Source organism: Nyctereutes procyonoides, unplaced genomic scaffold (assembly GCF_905146905.1).
Source record: "Nyctereutes procyonoides isolate TBG_1078 unplaced genomic scaffold, NYPRO_anot_genome, whole genome shotgun sequence".
Classification (NCBI taxonomy): Eukaryota; Metazoa; Chordata; class Mammalia; order Carnivora; family Canidae; genus Nyctereutes; species Nyctereutes procyonoides.
This window is the reverse complement of record NW_026575131.1, coordinates 8,686,369-8,703,760: the sequence shown is the minus strand read 5'-3', so window position 1 is coordinate 8,703,760 and position 17,392 is coordinate 8,686,369. Positions and strand designations below refer to the sequence as shown.

The window sequence follows — 17,392 nt, the reverse complement described above, 5'->3', positions numbered from 1 at the left end:
CTTTAGTATTTAGCGTTGGACCTGGCAATATAGTAGTTTTTTTTAAAGATTTTATGTATTCATTCATGAGAGACACAGAGAGACAGAGAGGCAGAGACACAAGCAGAGGGAGAAGCAGGCTCCCTACAAGGAACCTGTTGTGGGACTCAATCCCGATGTGGGACTCAATCCCAGGACTCCAGGAATCACGCCCTGGACCAAAGGCAGACGCTCAGCCTCTGAGCCACCCAGGCATCCCTATAGCAGTTTTGTTTTTTTTTTTTTAAGATTTTATTTATTTATTCATGAGCGACACAGAGAGAGGCAAAGACACAGGCAGAGGGAGAAGCAGGCTCCCTGCAGGGAGCCTGAGGTGGGACTTGATCCCAGGTCTCCAGGATCAGATCCCAGGTCTCCAGGATCACGTCCTGGGCTGAAGGCAACACTAAACCGCTGAGCCACCCAGTCTGCCCCCTACAGCAGTTTTTTAAAAGATTTACAGTGTGACTCTCAAAGTACACTAAAAAATGTAATAAACATGTCATGAATCACATTTGTTTTTTATATCTAGACACCTTTCAAAGGAAAACAGTAAGAAAGAAAAGTTAATTTCTGGAACACAAGAATATAAATATAATTCCAATCTAGGAAAATAAAAACTTCTTACACATCAGAAAAAAAAAAACACGTCCAGTATTTTTTACATTTATTCTTCCCTCTCTCACTTCCATATCTGTTAGTCTAGTTCCGTGCATCATAACTCTAGTAACTACTCCACTAATTCGAAATAGTCTCCCATTGTCATTCTAACCATTGCTGCCATAGTAATCATCCTGAAGCATAGCTCTGAGCCTGATCTTCTGTCCAAAATGTCCTTGAATGGCCTGGGATAAATGCCACTCCTTCCACTAAGCCTAGGGGATATATCTTAACATAGTGATTGAGAATGTAAATGAAGGGGGGGCCCCTGGGTGGCTCAATGTTTAAGTGGCTGCCTTTGGCTCAGGTCATGATCTCAGGGTCCTGGGATTATGCCTCATGTCATTGTCCTCTCTGTTCAGCAGAGAGTCCGCTCCTCCCTCTACCCCTGCTGCCATCCTGTCTCTTATGCTCACTCTCTTCCTCAAATAAATAAGTAAAATATTTTTTTAAAAAATAATAAAAGAGGGCCACCTGGCTGGGTGGCTCAGTGGTTTAGCGTCTGCCTTTGGCTCAGGGCCTGATTCTGGGGTCTTGGGATCAAGTCCCATATCAGGCTCCCCTTAGGGAACCTGCTTCTCCCTCTGCCTGTGTTTCTGCCTTTCTCTGTCTCTCATGAATAAATAAATAAAATCTTTTAAAAAATAAAAGAATATAAATAAAACTAAATTACCTAGTCTTTATCTTTGCATATCAGTTCCTCTTTTTTTTTTTTTTAATAAAGATTTATTTATTTATTTATTCATGATAGACAGAGTCAGAGAGAGAGAGAGGCAGAGACACAGGAGGAGGGGGAAACATGCCAGGAGCCCGACGTGGGACTCAATCCTGGGACTCCAGGATCGCGCCCTAGGCCAAAGGCAGGTGCTAAACCGCTGAGCCACCCAGGGATCCCCCCCCCTTTTTTAAAGCTCATGACTGAGCTGACGGCAGAGGCTTAACCAGTTGACCCACCCAGGTGCCCCAGATTCCTCATTTTTTTTTTTTTAAATTTTTATTTATTTTATGATAGTCACACAGAGAGAGAGAGAGAGAGGCAGAGACATAGGCAGAGGGAGAAGCAGGCTCCATGCACCGGGAGCCCGATGTGGGATTCGATCCGGGGTCTCCAGAATCGCGCCCTGGGCCAAAGGCAGGCGCCAAACCGCTGCGCCACCCAGGGATCCCCAAGATTCCTCATCTTTAAACTGGATTTTTAGAGTTGTTTAAATGAAATATAATAATTTACGTAAAGCGCATAGAATAGTGCCTGGTATCTAATACGCACTTAAAAGCATAATTTTTTTTTAAGATTTTTTTTTTAAGATTTCATTTATTAAAAAAAAAAAAGATTTCATTTATTTATTCATAAGAGACACTGAGAGAGGCAGAGACACAGGCAGAGGGAGAAGCAGGCTCCATGCAGGGAGCCAAATGTGGGACTTCATCCCAGGACTCCAGGATCATGCCCTGAGCCAAAGGCAGATTCTTAACCACTGAGCCACCCACGCATCCCTAAGATTGATTGATTGATTGATTGATTGATTGATTGATTGATTTTAAGATTTTATTTTTAAGTAATCTCTACACCTAGTGTGGGGCTCAAATACAGGACCATTAGATCAAGAATTGCAAAGCATAATTTTTATTTTATTAACACAGAACCATACGATCACCTCTGTTGAGGTTCTTAAACATGTTTTACATGTTTTCTCATCCTCACGAATTTGTAAATCCCCTTAAATAGAATATATGGTGACCTTCTCCTTTCACATACCTACTTCAGTAGTTTCCATATAGCAGGTATTAAGTAAATAAATATCTTTTAACTGTAAATGAATAAAAGTAGACTTTTCCTCTGAGAAAGTAAGATAGGTGCTTTGACCTGAGTGGTCATTAAAATATATAGGGTAGTAATTTCCTTTTTAAGTGGACCCAAGAAGTATAAGAAGTGTAGGATATTCCAATCAGAAAAAGAGTACTAGCCTCATTTTTGAAAACGGTTGGGAGAAATTTTTGTGAAAATCATTTCCTACTTTGAAGCACTCTAAGACTAGGGGCTAAATATAGGTCAAGTAATCATGTGTAACTCTTTTCTACTAAAGCAGAACGTTATAGAAAGAGCTGCCAAAAAATGGTAAAAATATGTAAAAGGAATATATGGAGTTAACATTCTAGAAACCTGAGCTGATGACATGGCAATTAAGTAGAGGGTGATTTTAACAAGGTGACAGAGAACTGAGATTTTTTGGAAACTCAATATAAAAATTAAGTTTATATTTTCCCCTGGAAGAAATTAAATTCATTCCAGGGATCAGTCAATAGAAGTGTCAGATTCATCTGGTGATTCTCTGGGAGATAGAGAATTTTGAGAATTACTTTAAGTGTGACAATTAAAGAGTTCTTTGGGCTTTTGGTTTGATTGTAGGAGATAACAATGGAATGAAGCAGAAGAGGAATTAACCATTGTGGGCTAGAGATTAATAGCTTTACTACAGAGCTTCCCTTTAAGCTGTGGTTTCAATCTCTCATCCAAGCTTTGTATTTCACAGATCTATTGAGCCCATTAAAGAAATGGAAGTCTCGATATTTGATGGAGCAGAATGTCACCAAGTTACTGAGGCCTCTTTCTCCAGTCACACCACCCCCTCCCAATCCAGGCTCAAAGAGCCCCCTACTGACCACATCTGGCCCATCTCACTCAGAAGAGGAGTGTCGAAATGGATACAGCCTCATGTTCTCACCAATCACGTCTCTTACTACTGCTAGTCGCTGCAATACTCCTCTGCAGTTTGAGGTAACTTGGGTTTGGTTGTTGGGGAGTGCTGAATATTAAAATTATCATTTGCCCTTCCTCATTTCAAGTATAATGTCATTCCAAATATTTCTTGACCATGTTCCTGCTAGTGTCAGCAAGAGGATGGGAAACCTCAGGGTCAGTGTGACCTGTTACCTGGTAGCCTCTCATCTTCCCCCAAAGCCCCCATACTTCCCCAAAAAGGAATAGTTCTACCATGGATGACATTCATCTGTTTTTGCATGCAACCCATCAGTGTCTGTAACTGTAGTAATAAGCATGCTCCATCTCCATCTTTGTCTTTACTATATACCTTGGTTAAAATAGGTCTCTAGCTGCCTAGTAACCACTAATGATACTAGCCTGAGAGCTCAGGTTATTCTGATTGTCTGTCTTTCTTTTTAGGCCTTTAAATGAGTGAGTTATTTTTCCCTGTTGTTTTGTATTCTTGTTGTGACCTCAGTGAACAGAGATCTAGAAAGCTTTGGGTTATGATTTGTGGCAAATGAGTTTTTTTTTCCCTACTCCAAGTTACTTTCCCTTCTTGTTACACTGTGTTAGGAATGAAAAGTAGAAAGAGGCTAACAACATGTATTTGTAAAAAGACAGATTTATTATACTCACTCTCTGGTTTAAGTTAGAAATGTATATCTTAACTGAACAGTTAATTCTGAATCACATTCTTGTGTTCACGTGTGGATGACAGCAGGTTTACTGAACAGAATCCTTGTGTATAAAAAAAAAATTCAATCTATTACATGTTGCTTTAATTTGAACTTCATTAAAGCCAGTCTCTTCCTCCTTAAAAATAATTGTTCTAATCACTAAACCCTCACCTCTGCCCCTAGCTTGTAACTTCTCCAGATGTGTTCTTTGATAAAGGTGAATGCTTTAACCAATGCCTTTCTACCTATTCAGCCATTATGAGAGCATAGGGATTTAAAATACCCAGACTCTTGAATGGCTAACTGAGAAGGAGGTAGCTTGCAATCTTGAAAGCAGAAAGCAGTTATGTTCTCTACCTGAACTAGATAGGCTGTATTAATTACTTTGGGAGCCAACCTCTTTGGCAAGCGGATTGTAGGGAGGCAGGGGAGCCTTCCTGGTTATATTTGATTTATAGAGAAGTTACTTTTTACTAAATTCCCTGTGGCTTTCTTCTTAGCCATACAGTAAAGCAGCTGATTCAGGCCTTACTAACTTTACTTGATTTAATTGCCTTGATTTTTCAGTTAGCAAATAGAGTTTAATATTAAAATTTTATAAGAGGATATTCACCCTGGAGGGCAGCAAATTTAGGCACTGGATTTCATACTTTATCGTTGCAGGTTTTATTATAATTAAAAAGGTGTAACTACAGAAATTAGAAATTATGTCACCTTCCAGGACAGTTAAATTTAGCCCTCGGTGCATTTCCTAATCCCATATAGTATTTGGATAGTCGAAACATTGTATAAGAGTAAGATGCTTTTATCTATTTATTTTTACAAGTCAAAGAACAGTTTAGTGATGCATAGTCTAAGCATAATGTTAGAATACTGGGAATGAAAGAAAATATTAGAGTATATTAAATAACCTATCCCTTCAGAAAGTCTAATGCCTATTTTCACAGTTTCAATCTTGTGATTTGACTAAGGAAAATTAGCCTTTCTTGTCATTAAAACACAGTTCACCATCCTGGCCATCCTTATCACCATTTTAACCATCATGCTCTTTACTGTATTCTAGTATAGAAAGCCTTATTTCCATCCAACACTGTTGTGACACAGAAAAATACCAAAAAGGTCTCACAGGTAAAGATGAGTTTGGTTGGGGAAGAATATTTTTGAAAGGAAAAATAAAAATCACCCTAGTGAAAAATGTCTCCAGTGCTAAGGGAAGGAGTTGAGGAGACATGTAGTAGAGGAGAAACAAGATTGTGAGGAGGAAGAAGATCAAGGAAAGGGAGTAAAAGCAACTCTAGGAAGGCAAACTTAATTAGCCCCTCCTTTCCACCAGAATAACCCTTCCCTTCTCTTCTGTGCCCAGTGTCCATCTCACACACTACCCAGCCTACTAAATAAAATTAAGAGCTTCATTTTGCCTCCCATGGAATGGGTCTGCCACCCACATTAGAGTTGTCCAGAGTCTCCAACATTAGGAACCCCTCCCTTCCCTTATCCCTGGTTCTCTGAATCCTTGTCACAACTACTGCCATCATTCTGTCTACTTCTTACCATTCAGATCTTCCATCAGAGTTCCTATTTGATATGAGAGAGCTACCTCAGGTGAAAGCTCTAAGGGGAAGCCTGTTTAAGATGCAGGGACTTGAATTGTACCCCTCTGGTTTTTCCCTCTCCTCTGTTCCCAGAAGTACAAGAGATTTTTAACATCAGAGAACACTGGTAGGTAGGAGTGTTCAGATCTAATTAGATTATGCCATAAACCATCTAGCCTATGAGGTGGATTGCATTCTGTCTCCTATAACTGTAATTCAGGAGATGCTAGCCATCTCCTTAGCCCTGTCAGCCTCAGCACTTTCCCTGGACAATGGTGGCAAGCCCAAACCACACAGGAGAATGAAGAAATGGGATTTTCAGAAGGAGGTAGGGGATAAAGGAAAAAGGTTCCCCTAGGGAGGAATAAGTGATAGGATGCCCATCAGTAATAAATACTATAGACTGCTCAACTGTCATCAACTGTAGAACAAAATTTCATATGAAATTATAGTGTACAGTTTAACGGATCTAAACTTTTTCTGTTACCTGCTTAAGATGTTTACTTATAGCATGAAACATTATAATCAGTTTATCCCTAAATGCTTTCAAGGACACCAGGAAGCATTTTTAACCAGTCGTTCTGTCCATTGAGATGAATTCTGCAGTTAAACATTTCCCCTGTGCATTCTTTTCCCACCCCCTGCCCCCACCACAAAGTTGTGGCTAACCATCTATGCTTGCCTTTACTTTATTTTTTTGTTTGTTTTGTTTTGCTTCTTGACTTCGGATAGATGAATAACAAGATGCTTTTCCCTCCTCTAGAACATATCCTCCCCTGAGAGTTCCCCTGCGAATAGGCCCGAGTCCCTGTCACCCGAGGTAGTTATCACACCATCTCAATCACACTTGGAGGCTGAGAGTGAGTGTGCATGAGTGTGTGGGAGGGCTGGGGGGTCCGAGTGAGCGGGGCAGTAGGCTGAGGAACGACCAGTCGCTGTAAGTTGAATGAATCTTCCCATGTGTGACTGTGATCACTCAGTACTTTCAATGTAGATGGAGGAAAATGAAGGGGTGTGTGGGGGGTCGGGTTTGTTGTTTGGGGGCGGGGGTGGCTGAAGAGTTCTTCTAAAGAATAGAGTCTAGAAGTCAAGTTTAAAAAAGCAAGCTGAAGATGTGGCAGGAACCTTGGTAAAGAAAACAACAAATAAGGTGTGTTTGTTAAATAAGGAAAGTTGAAATCAAAAGTTGGTAAGAGCTACCTTTTGATATTTATTATCTTGGGCTGATGAAGGAGCAGTTTATAGCAGAAAAGTTAGGCAGTGATTTATGTTTTGTTCCAGGGATAATCTGACAGCTTTTCTTTAACTGGATGTTTGGGCTTTGGTTGATAGACTGAGCAGCTTGTTTTGAAAGGGAGAGTCCTGCCTCTCCATTTTCTACGTTTTCTTATAGTTCCTTACTGGGTATACAAGGAAACTAAGCCCATGGCTTCTGTGAAACAGGCCTTCCTTTTGTAGTAGTGGAAATGTGATTGCATACAAGTGGTATCTCTTAGAATATCCCATTGAGTGTTTTTCTCAGGCACTCTACTGCTGTAGAGATGTTAAATTTAGATTTTAGTGCTAGAATTTAACTATTACAAGATTTGGACAAATGTAATGATTTAACTGTGAATCCACATGGAGCCTTTTTCCTCTTGAAGAGAAAGCTGTAGTCTCTTATAACCTTTCAGAAATTAACTGAACTGTAAACTCTACCCCTTTCCAGTAAAAAATTAGTGCTAAACTTAGTGATAGTTGATAAAATTCTGGATCAGAATTTTATAGATCAAAGGAAACTGAAACTGAAAAAGGTTGTATCTAGTGTACTAGAGGTTTTCTGGGTGTTTTTTACTCTCATAAGGAAATCATAGTGTGACATCTGGATTTTTGGTACCATTCTTCCTAGAGAGTTAGTAATAGTTGATCTAGTGATGGAAAATCTTGATGTTAGGAGGTAATGATAACCAAATAGTAGGTATGGTTTATTTTTGATATAATTCAGCATTTTGAATGCTCTGCAGTGTTGGGGATTAGTGGTCTTGTGGTATGTGGACATACATGTCAGATGATAGAGAATTGAGTGGCCAGAATGTTTTATGAGAAGCACTCATACTTAATAATGAAAGTGAGTAAGAACTGGTTGATTGATGTCTTTAACTAATACCATTGTCCTTTACTAAACCAGTAACTTAAATACTTGTCTTTCTACTTACTACTTTCTTTCCCTTTTTCCCTCCTCCCACCTTCCATCAGTATTAAATACAAATGAATAACACCAGAAGCCAGTTACCTTAAGACACCAGTCTCACCTCTGTAGCATACATGGGGCTCAGGTAAATCCCTGATTATACTTCCAGTCCCTTAATGTCATATAAGGTGACTCCGCAAACCTGATGAAAGGCTAAGCAGGCAAAATAGTCACATTTGGCCAGTTGCTTAATTCTGATTTTCCCAGGCTTCTTACCCAGAAAGACTTTAAAGCAATTTATGAAAGGCCAGCATTCTATAGTAATCTGGCCTGTATATTCTGTTGCTCCATGGGACTTATATAGATGTTAATGACTTTCTCTCTTGTACTTCCATCCCTCTTACCTTTTACCTGTGCCCCCTCACTTCCCTTCCTTTCTGCCCTTTGACTATTTCCTTCCCCTGCCTCCTCCTCCATGTCTCTGTTGATTTTTATTCTTTCAGCTTTGTCACCGAAAAGACCTGGACTTGACAAAAGTAGGCTACCTTGACTCCAACACTAACAGCTGTGCTGACAGACCTTCCCTGATCAACTCAGGTCCTTCTGACCTGGCTACTCATCCTTCTATCGGGCCCCCCTCTGAGACTGGCTTTCCAAGCAGGAGTGGAGATGGACATCAAACCCTTGCAAGGAACTCGGACCAGGCATTTCGGACAGAGTTTAACTTAATGTACGCCTACTCCCCATTGAACGCTATGCCTCGAGCTGATGGATTATATCGAGGGTCTCCCCTAGTAGGGGATAGGAAACCTTTACATTTGGATGGGGGATATTGTTCCCCTGCAGAAGGGTTTCCCAGCAGATATGAACATGGTTTTATGAAAGACCTCTCTCGTGGATCCATGTCACCTGGCAGTGAGAGGACTTGTGAAGGAGTCCCATCTGCCCCCCAGAACCCACCACAGAGGAAAAAGGTAAGTGTTTTCTACCTTATATAGGGCCTTTTGAAAACACTAAGTAAGTGATTCAGTAGAAATTTATTGAGATACCACTGTGTGTTCAGCATCATTCCCTGTGTGAGGAAAACAAAGAGACCTAAGACATGCTTTCTGCCCTGTCCAATGAAAGACCAGACTGTTTTGTTTTAAAGGTCTTATTTATTTGAAAGAGAGAGAGCACTCAAGCATGAGCAGGGGCAAGGTGGCAGCACGGAGGGAGAGGGAGAAGTAGACTTCCCACTGAGGATGGAGCTAGACTTGGGACTCGATCTCAGGACCCCTCGTGACCTGAGCTGGAGGCAGCCACTTAACTGACTGAACCACCCAGGAGCCCTGTTTTGTTTTGTCTTTAAGACAAGACTGTTTTAATACCATTTGATGAGTGTTAACAAATACTCAAATTTAAATGCCTGCCATGGATGTGCTATACACATGCTATGCAATCAAAGGATAGAACAGTGAGAAAGAATAATGCTAATTACTTGTGTTATTTAGCACTTCCTATGTTCTAGGCACTGTTACACTATTTCTTATGCATTATATTCTCACAATAATCCTGTAAGATGGGTAATTTCCCATTTTCCAGATGAGGAAATTAAGGCAAGTTGAATGACTTGCCTGTGGTCACATAGCTAGTAAACAGAAGGTCTAGGACACTGCCCAGTCTATCTGATTCCAGATTACGTGCTCTTACCGCCACTATTCTATATTTGCCTCCTATGTTCTGCCCTAATGGAGCATAAAACAAGTGAGACAGAGGTAAGCAGATAATTCTATTAATAACTAATTAATTACAGTGACATTGGATGCTCCAGAGGAGTTGTTCAGATACAGTAAAAACATCTTAGCTGCAGCCTGGCCTAGTCATATAGGTGGAGGGTATATTGAGAATAAACAAGAGGCTCCTAGCTAGTTTGAGAGGTGGTGGAGTGAGAGATGACAGGTCACTCACTGATTTAGCCGATCTCTTATAGTAAATAGGAAGCAATCTGCCAACAAACAAGAGTAAGGATATTACAGAAGAGAGCAGAACTCTTTGCCTATGTGACACTGCCATTGAGTGGGCAGTGGGGATGCAATGGCTGCAAATAGTTGAATACTGCTGTAGTATCTGGTGAAAGGTAGGGAGAGTCAGGAAAGGAGAGTACGGAAAGAGATGGTGGGGCAGCCCCGGTGGCCCAGCAGTTTAGCCCCGCCTGCAGCCCGGGGTGTAATCCTGGAGACCCGGGATCGAGTCCCACGTCGGGCTCCCTGCGTGGAGCCTGCTTCTCCCTCTGCCTGCTTCTCTGCCTGCGTCTCTATGAATAAATAAATACAATCTTTAAAATAAAATTAAAAAAAAAATAGAGATGGTGGAACAAGGCCAGGCCATAGATTCCTGGCTAACAGGTTGAGATTTGACTTGTAAGTAATGCCTGTTCAAGAAATTATAAAGCCGGGATCCCTGGGTGGCGCAGCGGTTTGGTGCCTGCCTTTGGCCCAGGGCGCGACCCTCGAGACCCGGGATCGAGTCCCACATCGGGCTCCCAGTGCATGGAGCCTGCTTCTCCCTCTGCCTGTGTCTCCGCCTCTCTCTCTCTCTGTATGACTATCATAAATAAATAAAAAATTAAAAAAAAAAACAAATTAAAAAAAAAAAAAGAAATTACAAAGCCCCAAAATGTGCTTTTTTTATGTCAGTTGGACTTCAGCTAGGGGCATTTGGAAATCTGTGGGAGTGTTTTGGGTTGCCATGGCAACTTCCGTTTATTGTGCAGGGCTAGAGATGTTAAGTGTTCTGTGTATGTGACTGTCTCACACAATTGCAGCATATCTGTAGTAGTCTCAGTGAAATGTAGCCTAGTGACTTGATATTTGCATTTCAATACAATACAATACATTACCAGAATTTATTATTAACTGTTTTCCAAGATTGTATATAGAAAATGCATATACAAAATGTTACTACTTTGGTTATATTTTGCATTTGAACAGAAAAATGAGAGCCCTGAGGGAGTAGAAGGCAGAAAAACTGGAAGATAATTTGGAATAAGAGCAGTGGGCTTAGAGTTAGAGGACTGTCGTATGAACAGCATTAACCATCAGAAGCAAAAATTAAAATGTCTTTGGATTTCTGGTGTCATTTACTATGTACAATAGTAATTGAAATCATGATTTGTTATTTGAGAAATGTTGAGCACCTGCTGTCAGGTTCTTCTGCGCTGGATTTTAAAGATGAAAAGCCAGAAAAAGTTGGTCTTTGCCCTCATAGAACATACAGTTTAGTGGAGGAACAATCAAGACACTGTAATAGGGTGACAGCCAGTGTAGGCAGTATGCTCTAACAGCAAAGAGGAGATGTACTGGACAGGGCAGGGAGGAAGACTGTCAATCAAGAGAGAATGAGGCAGAGTTGGGGGAAGTTTCCAAGTGTACATTTCCTGGGATAGCTTACTAAAATATAAGCTGCATAGCATTCTTTCTCTTTTTACACTAATTTCCTTATGTGTAATACAGAAACAATAATAAATCCCCACATGTATCTTGAAAAATTGAACACATCTAAGAATGCTGAAGCATTGGCTTTTTCTTTTCTTTCCTTGTCTCTCTCTTTTTTTAAAGAACTGATTCAGGAGATTTTTAGGGATTGCTGAAGAGCTATCAGGTCACCTGGAAGGCTTTTTCAAACTACCTAGCTCCCAACTCCCCCTTCCCTTTTCTAGGTGTTACCAGTGTTACAAACAGCTTCTGTTACTGGGCAACTGTGATCTCACAGTTTTCTGAAGGCAGAAAAAAGATTGAGGCCTGCTGGCAAACACTGTTCTTCAAAAATGTCATCCTCTAGGGTATTCTCTTCTTACCAGTTTCTGACTGCTTAGAATATATAGCTATGTTCAGATCTCTCACATCTGGAGAAAGGGTTGCTAGCCTGCTTTGTTTGCATAGCAGGCTAGTAGTTTTATGAGGGTTCCGTCTTCTTTCCCTATTGCTAGTGATCCACTAAAGATGTCGACCTAGAGTCCTGTTTCTTATTTTCCTCCCAGGTATCCCTGCTGGAGTATCGCAAACGGAAACAAGAAGCCAAGGAGAATTCTGGTGGGGGAGGTGACTCTGCACAGAGCAAAAGCAAGTCTGCAGGAGCTGGGCAAGGCAGCAGTAACTCACTTTCTGACACTGGTGCCCATGGTGTGCAGGGATCCTCAACCCGAACCCCATCTTCCCCTCACAAAAAATTCTCCCCATCTCATTCCTCTATGTCCCATATGGAGGCGGTAAGCCCATCAGATTCCAGAGGCACTTCATCTCACTGCAGACCTCAAGAGAATATCAGCAGTAGGTGGTAAGTTTATGTTTGATGCTGAAATACTTAAATTCAAGAGGAAAGTATACGTCTAGAATCATTCTCAGTTTCACCTAAAATGTATGGGAACACTTATCTGAGAAAGGCAGCCCACTGTGCCATCTATGCTGTTCAGCTGATTTAATAGTAACAGCCACAACCCCACCCCCACCCCCACCCCCCTCAGCCTTACAGAAGCAAAGAATTGCCACCGAACCTGCAGAACAACACTTTGGACGCCATATAGTTGTGGACACAGATGAGCTATTTTATTTGCTGGGCAGTTATACTGCCTCCTGTTTTTTCATTTCATATGAAAGGTAAGTCAGGAGTTCAGCTCAGACTTAAGTCTAAGTTGCACACACTAGCATGTACAGAAAGATAAGACACATTCTGAAAGGAGTTGTCTGGTTTCGGGGAGACCACAAATAGATAAATAGCACTATAGATAGATAGATAGATAGATAGATAGATAGATAGATAGATAGATAGATAGCAAGTATTGAGTATCAAATGAGAGAAATATAGAGAATGAGGCCGTTCAGGAATCTTGAACTGAAACAGTCAAAGTCTGAAAAGGAGACCTGACTCAAATGAGTAATGTTTATTAATCTATAAAGCATTTATTAAATTACTTCTATATGCCAGGCACATGACTTCACAGAAGAGAAAACTTAGCATTTCAAAATAGGGATCAAATACAGCCATCTTTAAATCCATCTTTTCCATAGTTTAAGGCAGAGTAAAAATACTTTGTTTTAAATTGGTCCTGAAGAAAACAATGTCTTAAGAGGATGTTGTAAGAGAATGCATCGTACAGTCTTTGTCAGAGCCTCATTTGTTCCAGACTTTTGAGTCTGAAGTCCTGTGGCATAAACTTGCACCCCGTTCCCTTTATAGGATGGTTCCCACATCGGTGGAACGACTCCGAGAAGGAGGGAGTATTCCCAAGGTCCTCCGAAGCAGTGTGAGGGTGGCCCAAAAAGGAGAGCCTTCTCCCACTTGGGAGAGTAATATCACAGAGAAAGACTCAGGTGAGTCCATGGCCTTCTGCTGCCAGCCAGGTTTAGGGACACATGAGCCAGACTCTACACAGTGCTCACCAAATGCTGGGCTGAGGTGAGTCAGTTTTTTATGCAGTTAGGCTCTACTGGAGGGAAGGTTCCAGGTCAATCCTGTTTCTACTCTTCCGGACTACAGCATTCTTAAGATCTAGCATCCCATGTTCTCTCTCACTCCTACTCTTTCCCCCTCTCCCTTTCTCTCCTTTTTTTCCCCAAGAGATACTTGTCTGTAACTCTTCTCTGCAAAGGCCTGGAAATCCACTTTGATGAAGAATGAAGAGAAAGAAGGAGAAAGGTGTCAGATCAGGCATTTAAAACATCCCCATAATTAACCACTCTTTGCCTTTCTGGCATGCTGCACTCATTGATTCATCCAAAAGAGAGCAGCCTGGGTTGGTGATAGCACTAGTGATTTGTTTTTGTTGTTGTTTTGTTTTTTTAAAAGATTTTGTTAAAAAATATATATATATTTTTTATTTAGTTATTCATGAGAGACAGAGGCAGAGACACGGGCAGTGGGAGAAGCAGGCTCCATGCAGGGAGCCTGATGTAGGACTCAATCCCCAGGACTCCAGTATCATGGGCCTAAGGCAGGTGCTAAACCACTGAGCCCTCCAGGGATCCCCAGCACTGATGATATGAATGAACAATGGCTATTTCTCACTCATTCGAGGAAACCAAGTTGATTTTGTATTATCTTCCAGACCCTACAGATGGAGAAGGCCCAGAGACACTGAGCTCAGCACTCTCTAAAGGAGCAGCCGTTTACAGCCCTTCCAGATACAGCTACCAGGTGAGACGAGAAATTGCTCATCTCTGGGCATAGGAGTATGTTCTGGGTTCCAAATATTTTGTGATCCTGGCCATCCTTTGCAGTTGAGATGCCGTCTTTCATATAGTTTCAGCAGCCTTGGAAATAAGTCGTCATCTACTCACCTTCAGGTAATAAATCATGCCAGAAAAATAAATAAAGTGATCAGAGACAGCCATTTTACTGTCTTTGGTATCCTAAAAAGAACAAATGGTTAAGAAGATGGAGAAGATGAAGAAGGAGAAGGAGAAGAAGAAGAAGAAGAAAAAGTAGGGTATTTTAAATATTCACAAGCCTAAATGGCTTAAATAGGGACTTTTTCACCTCCTTATGCTTTTCCTCCCGACTCTTTCTAGCTCCTGCAGTGTGATAGTCCACGGACAGAATCACAAAGCCTCCTTCAGCAGAGTTCCTCCCCCTTTAGAGGACATCCCACCCAATCTCCAGGATACAGTTATCGAACTACTGCACTGAGACCTGGAAATCCCCCCTCTCACGGTTCTTCAGAATCCTCCCTCTCTTCTACGTCCTATTCCAGCCCCGCCCACCCTGTATCCACAGACTCGTTGGCCCCATTTACGGGGACACCAGGGTATTATAGCAGCCAGCCACATTCTGGAAACAGCACTGGCAGCAGTCTTCCAAGGAGGAGCTGCCCTTCTAGTGCTGCTAGCCCTACCCCACAGGGCCCCTCAGACTCACCGACCTCAGACTCGGTCTCCCAGTCCAGCACAGGAACTCTGAGTTCCACCTCCTTCCCTCAGAACTCTAGGTCGTCATTGCCATCAGACTTACGGACTATCAGTCTGCCCAGTGCTGGGCAGTCCGCTGCCTACCAGGCCTCCAGGGTATCTGCGGTTTCCAATTCACAGCACTACCCACACCGTGGGAGTGGGGGTGTGCACCAGTACCGACTCCAGCCACTGCAAGGGTCAGGAGTCAAGACTCAGACAGGACTTTCCTAGGGCTTCTGGATTTGGGCAAACAGAACTGAATGAGCCCATAGCTGCTTCCTTCCAGCTGCCTCTGGAACCTAGGCCGAGCATATTGCTGGGGAAGAGGGTACAAGGTGCCAGAGGACTGGGTCTGGTCGACAAGAAACAAGACTTGTGGTCGCGACTGGCTCTGGCCTTGGAGAAAGATGTAAATCTTGTCTGAAGCAGAGACTATAAAGAAGTTTCTCCCTGCTGTTAAGGGTACATTGTTGACAAGCAAATGGTGTTCCGGTTAGTAACGGTTCTAAGTGCAATGAGTCGTGTTGAAGCCTCTGTCTCCCGTACTTGCCTGTAGCCTGTAGTCACTTGTGCAGTGGGGACATCTTTTTACACACACACACACCCTCCCCCCCCAAAAAAAAAAAAAGTTTTCTTTTCAGAGGAAAAAAGCGGAAAGAGCCAATCTCAAAGCCCCAAGCCATCTGCGTAGTATTAGGGTTTTTATGCACTTAAGAAGAAAGGTAGGTATGTATATGTTCACCCTGTGACAACCATTCCAAAAGCAGGTATCGGCCAAGATATGTCCACCAAGAATACTCCCTGCCTTTGTGTTAAAATCACCGAGAAATAGGCAGGGGATAGCAAAACTTGGAATGTGCTCTGGCTGAGGGGTGCCTGGCTCTCTGAAGAAGAGCTCCTGGTCAACTCTTGATTCAGGAGCAGATGATCATAGTAGATTGTTTGAGCCCCCAGCCATCTCCCCCGCCCCAAGCTGTCTCACAGCTCAGTAACCCAGAAAAGTAAGTAGGCAAAGAGGAATAAGTGAGATGGGCCAATTGCATTGCTACTTATCAGCTGTTGGCAATAAATTTGATTAGTAAGGATCCCAAGTGTTTTGGGAATTCTTTGAATTTTATTTTTTCTACTCCCAGTTAATCAGGAGTTGAGGATCCCATGAATAGGACCACCTCCATGATTAGGGAGCACGCACTTGTGACTGCAGGGTAAGAGTGGAAAGACACGTTTGTGGAGTGGCACCGACAGGACTGTGATTGTGTGTGGGCATGTCCCACATTTCTTTGGGGGATGCTTATTTGAGAGTGGCCCAGGTAAGAGAGTTATAAAGCCACCCACACACCTAACACTGTTCTGGATGAGAGACTCGAGCAGACTGGCTTCTCCCCATCAGTGCATTGTGCCTGTTGTACACCCCTGGAGGAGCCCTGGAGCCTACCCAGGTGGGGTACACAATCTTTTTAAATTCCATACGGTTGCCAGCTTATTTCTTTCACTTGTTTACTGTAATATCCGGCGTGTTTTTATTTATCTAATTTTGTATTCAGTTATAACCATGGTAGGGGTAGCAAATATATGACAGGTGTAATCCCTGGTGCTGCAGTGGACCTTACTTCTTTTCTTTTGGACAAGATAATACTGTGAGTCTCCCTCCTTCCTTCCAATTTGTTTTCTTCTTTTTTTCCCTAGCCTCTTGCATCCCCTTCTTTTCTACCCTCCCCTACAACTATCATATGCACAGTCTTCTCTCTTTGTGTGTGACTGTTACAAAATTTCACTTTTTCAAAATTGAAATCAGGTGTTTGCTCAAATGAGGGGAGATTTTTTTTTAAAATGCTGAGACCTCAGCAGAATACTTTTCTTTTTGTTGTTTCCCCCACAAACCCATCAGTCTGGGAGAGCGTTGGGAGTGGAAATCATGTTGCCTGGGATGCTGGTTTCTTTGTATATTATATAAAACGTATGTAAATGTCTCTCCATTTGGGCTGGGGTTTGCATTCTCCCTTTGGCTTTAACCAGGGGGAGAGGCCAGCGGGCAGGCGGCCCTCACCCTGCCTGGCACGTGCAGAGACCCCAGCCACTCTGTGTGGGCAGGGTGCTGTCAAGACCAGACCTCTGGGGGGGGTGGGGGCGGGGGGTGGGGGGAACTCTTGGAAGGGAAGAAGTATCACTTCTTTCTCAAGTGGAGTGTTTACACCTTGCTGTAACATTTGAACTTTCACAAGAGATGTAATAATTTTGATAATAAAATTCTTAACCATAATAATCAAAGTTGAGAACTTCTTTGTCCAGTTCTGTGACCTTGCCTTGCCGAGCCTTCCTACTGCTGCTACCCTTACCTGAAGAGGCAAGGTGGACCCATGCTCAGGAGAATGTGCTCTTGGTGGAGCTTTTTTGCGCATAATGGACCAGAAATAGGTACTGATCTTCCTTCAGCCTTGTATGATTAAAGTCAAGCCAGTATCTAGGCCATTCAGCAAAAGTGAAACAAAACCTTTCAAATTGATTTGAACCAGCTGGAGTTTCTGACCTTGGCCCCATTCATTCAGCAGCTCTTTATTGGCCCTTTTCTTTCCCACCTCAAAATA

The 17,392-nt window shown here is 42.3% G+C and overlaps 1 protein-coding gene across 14 annotated transcripts in view; it reads left to right on the top strand.

The window, feature by feature from the left end:
- The window catches only part of SETD5 (SET domain containing 5), an 84,648-nt gene extending 67,728 nt beyond the window's left edge, over nt 1-16,920 (top strand). For 9 of the 14 annotated variants that reach the window (XM_055342855.1, XM_055342854.1, XM_055342856.1 and 6 more), the window contains 7 exons: nt 3,210-3,454; nt 6,475-6,531; nt 8,385-8,855; nt 11,903-12,198; nt 13,099-13,232; nt 13,967-14,055; nt 14,430-16,920. In XM_055342855.1, the coding sequence (XP_055198830.1) occupies nt 3,210-3,454; nt 6,475-6,531; nt 8,385-8,855; nt 11,903-12,198; nt 13,099-13,232; nt 13,967-14,055; nt 14,430-15,038 (1,901 nt within the window). In that variant the 3' untranslated portion in view covers nt 15,039-16,920. The remainder of the gene's footprint in view (nt 1-3,209; nt 3,455-6,474; nt 6,532-8,384; nt 8,856-11,902; nt 12,199-13,098; nt 13,233-13,966; nt 14,056-14,429) is intronic. The other 5 variants (XM_055342863.1, XM_055342861.1, XM_055342860.1 and 2 more) reach the window with 1 other exon arrangement.
- The last annotated feature ends 472 nt before the right edge of the window (nt 16,921-17,392 follow it).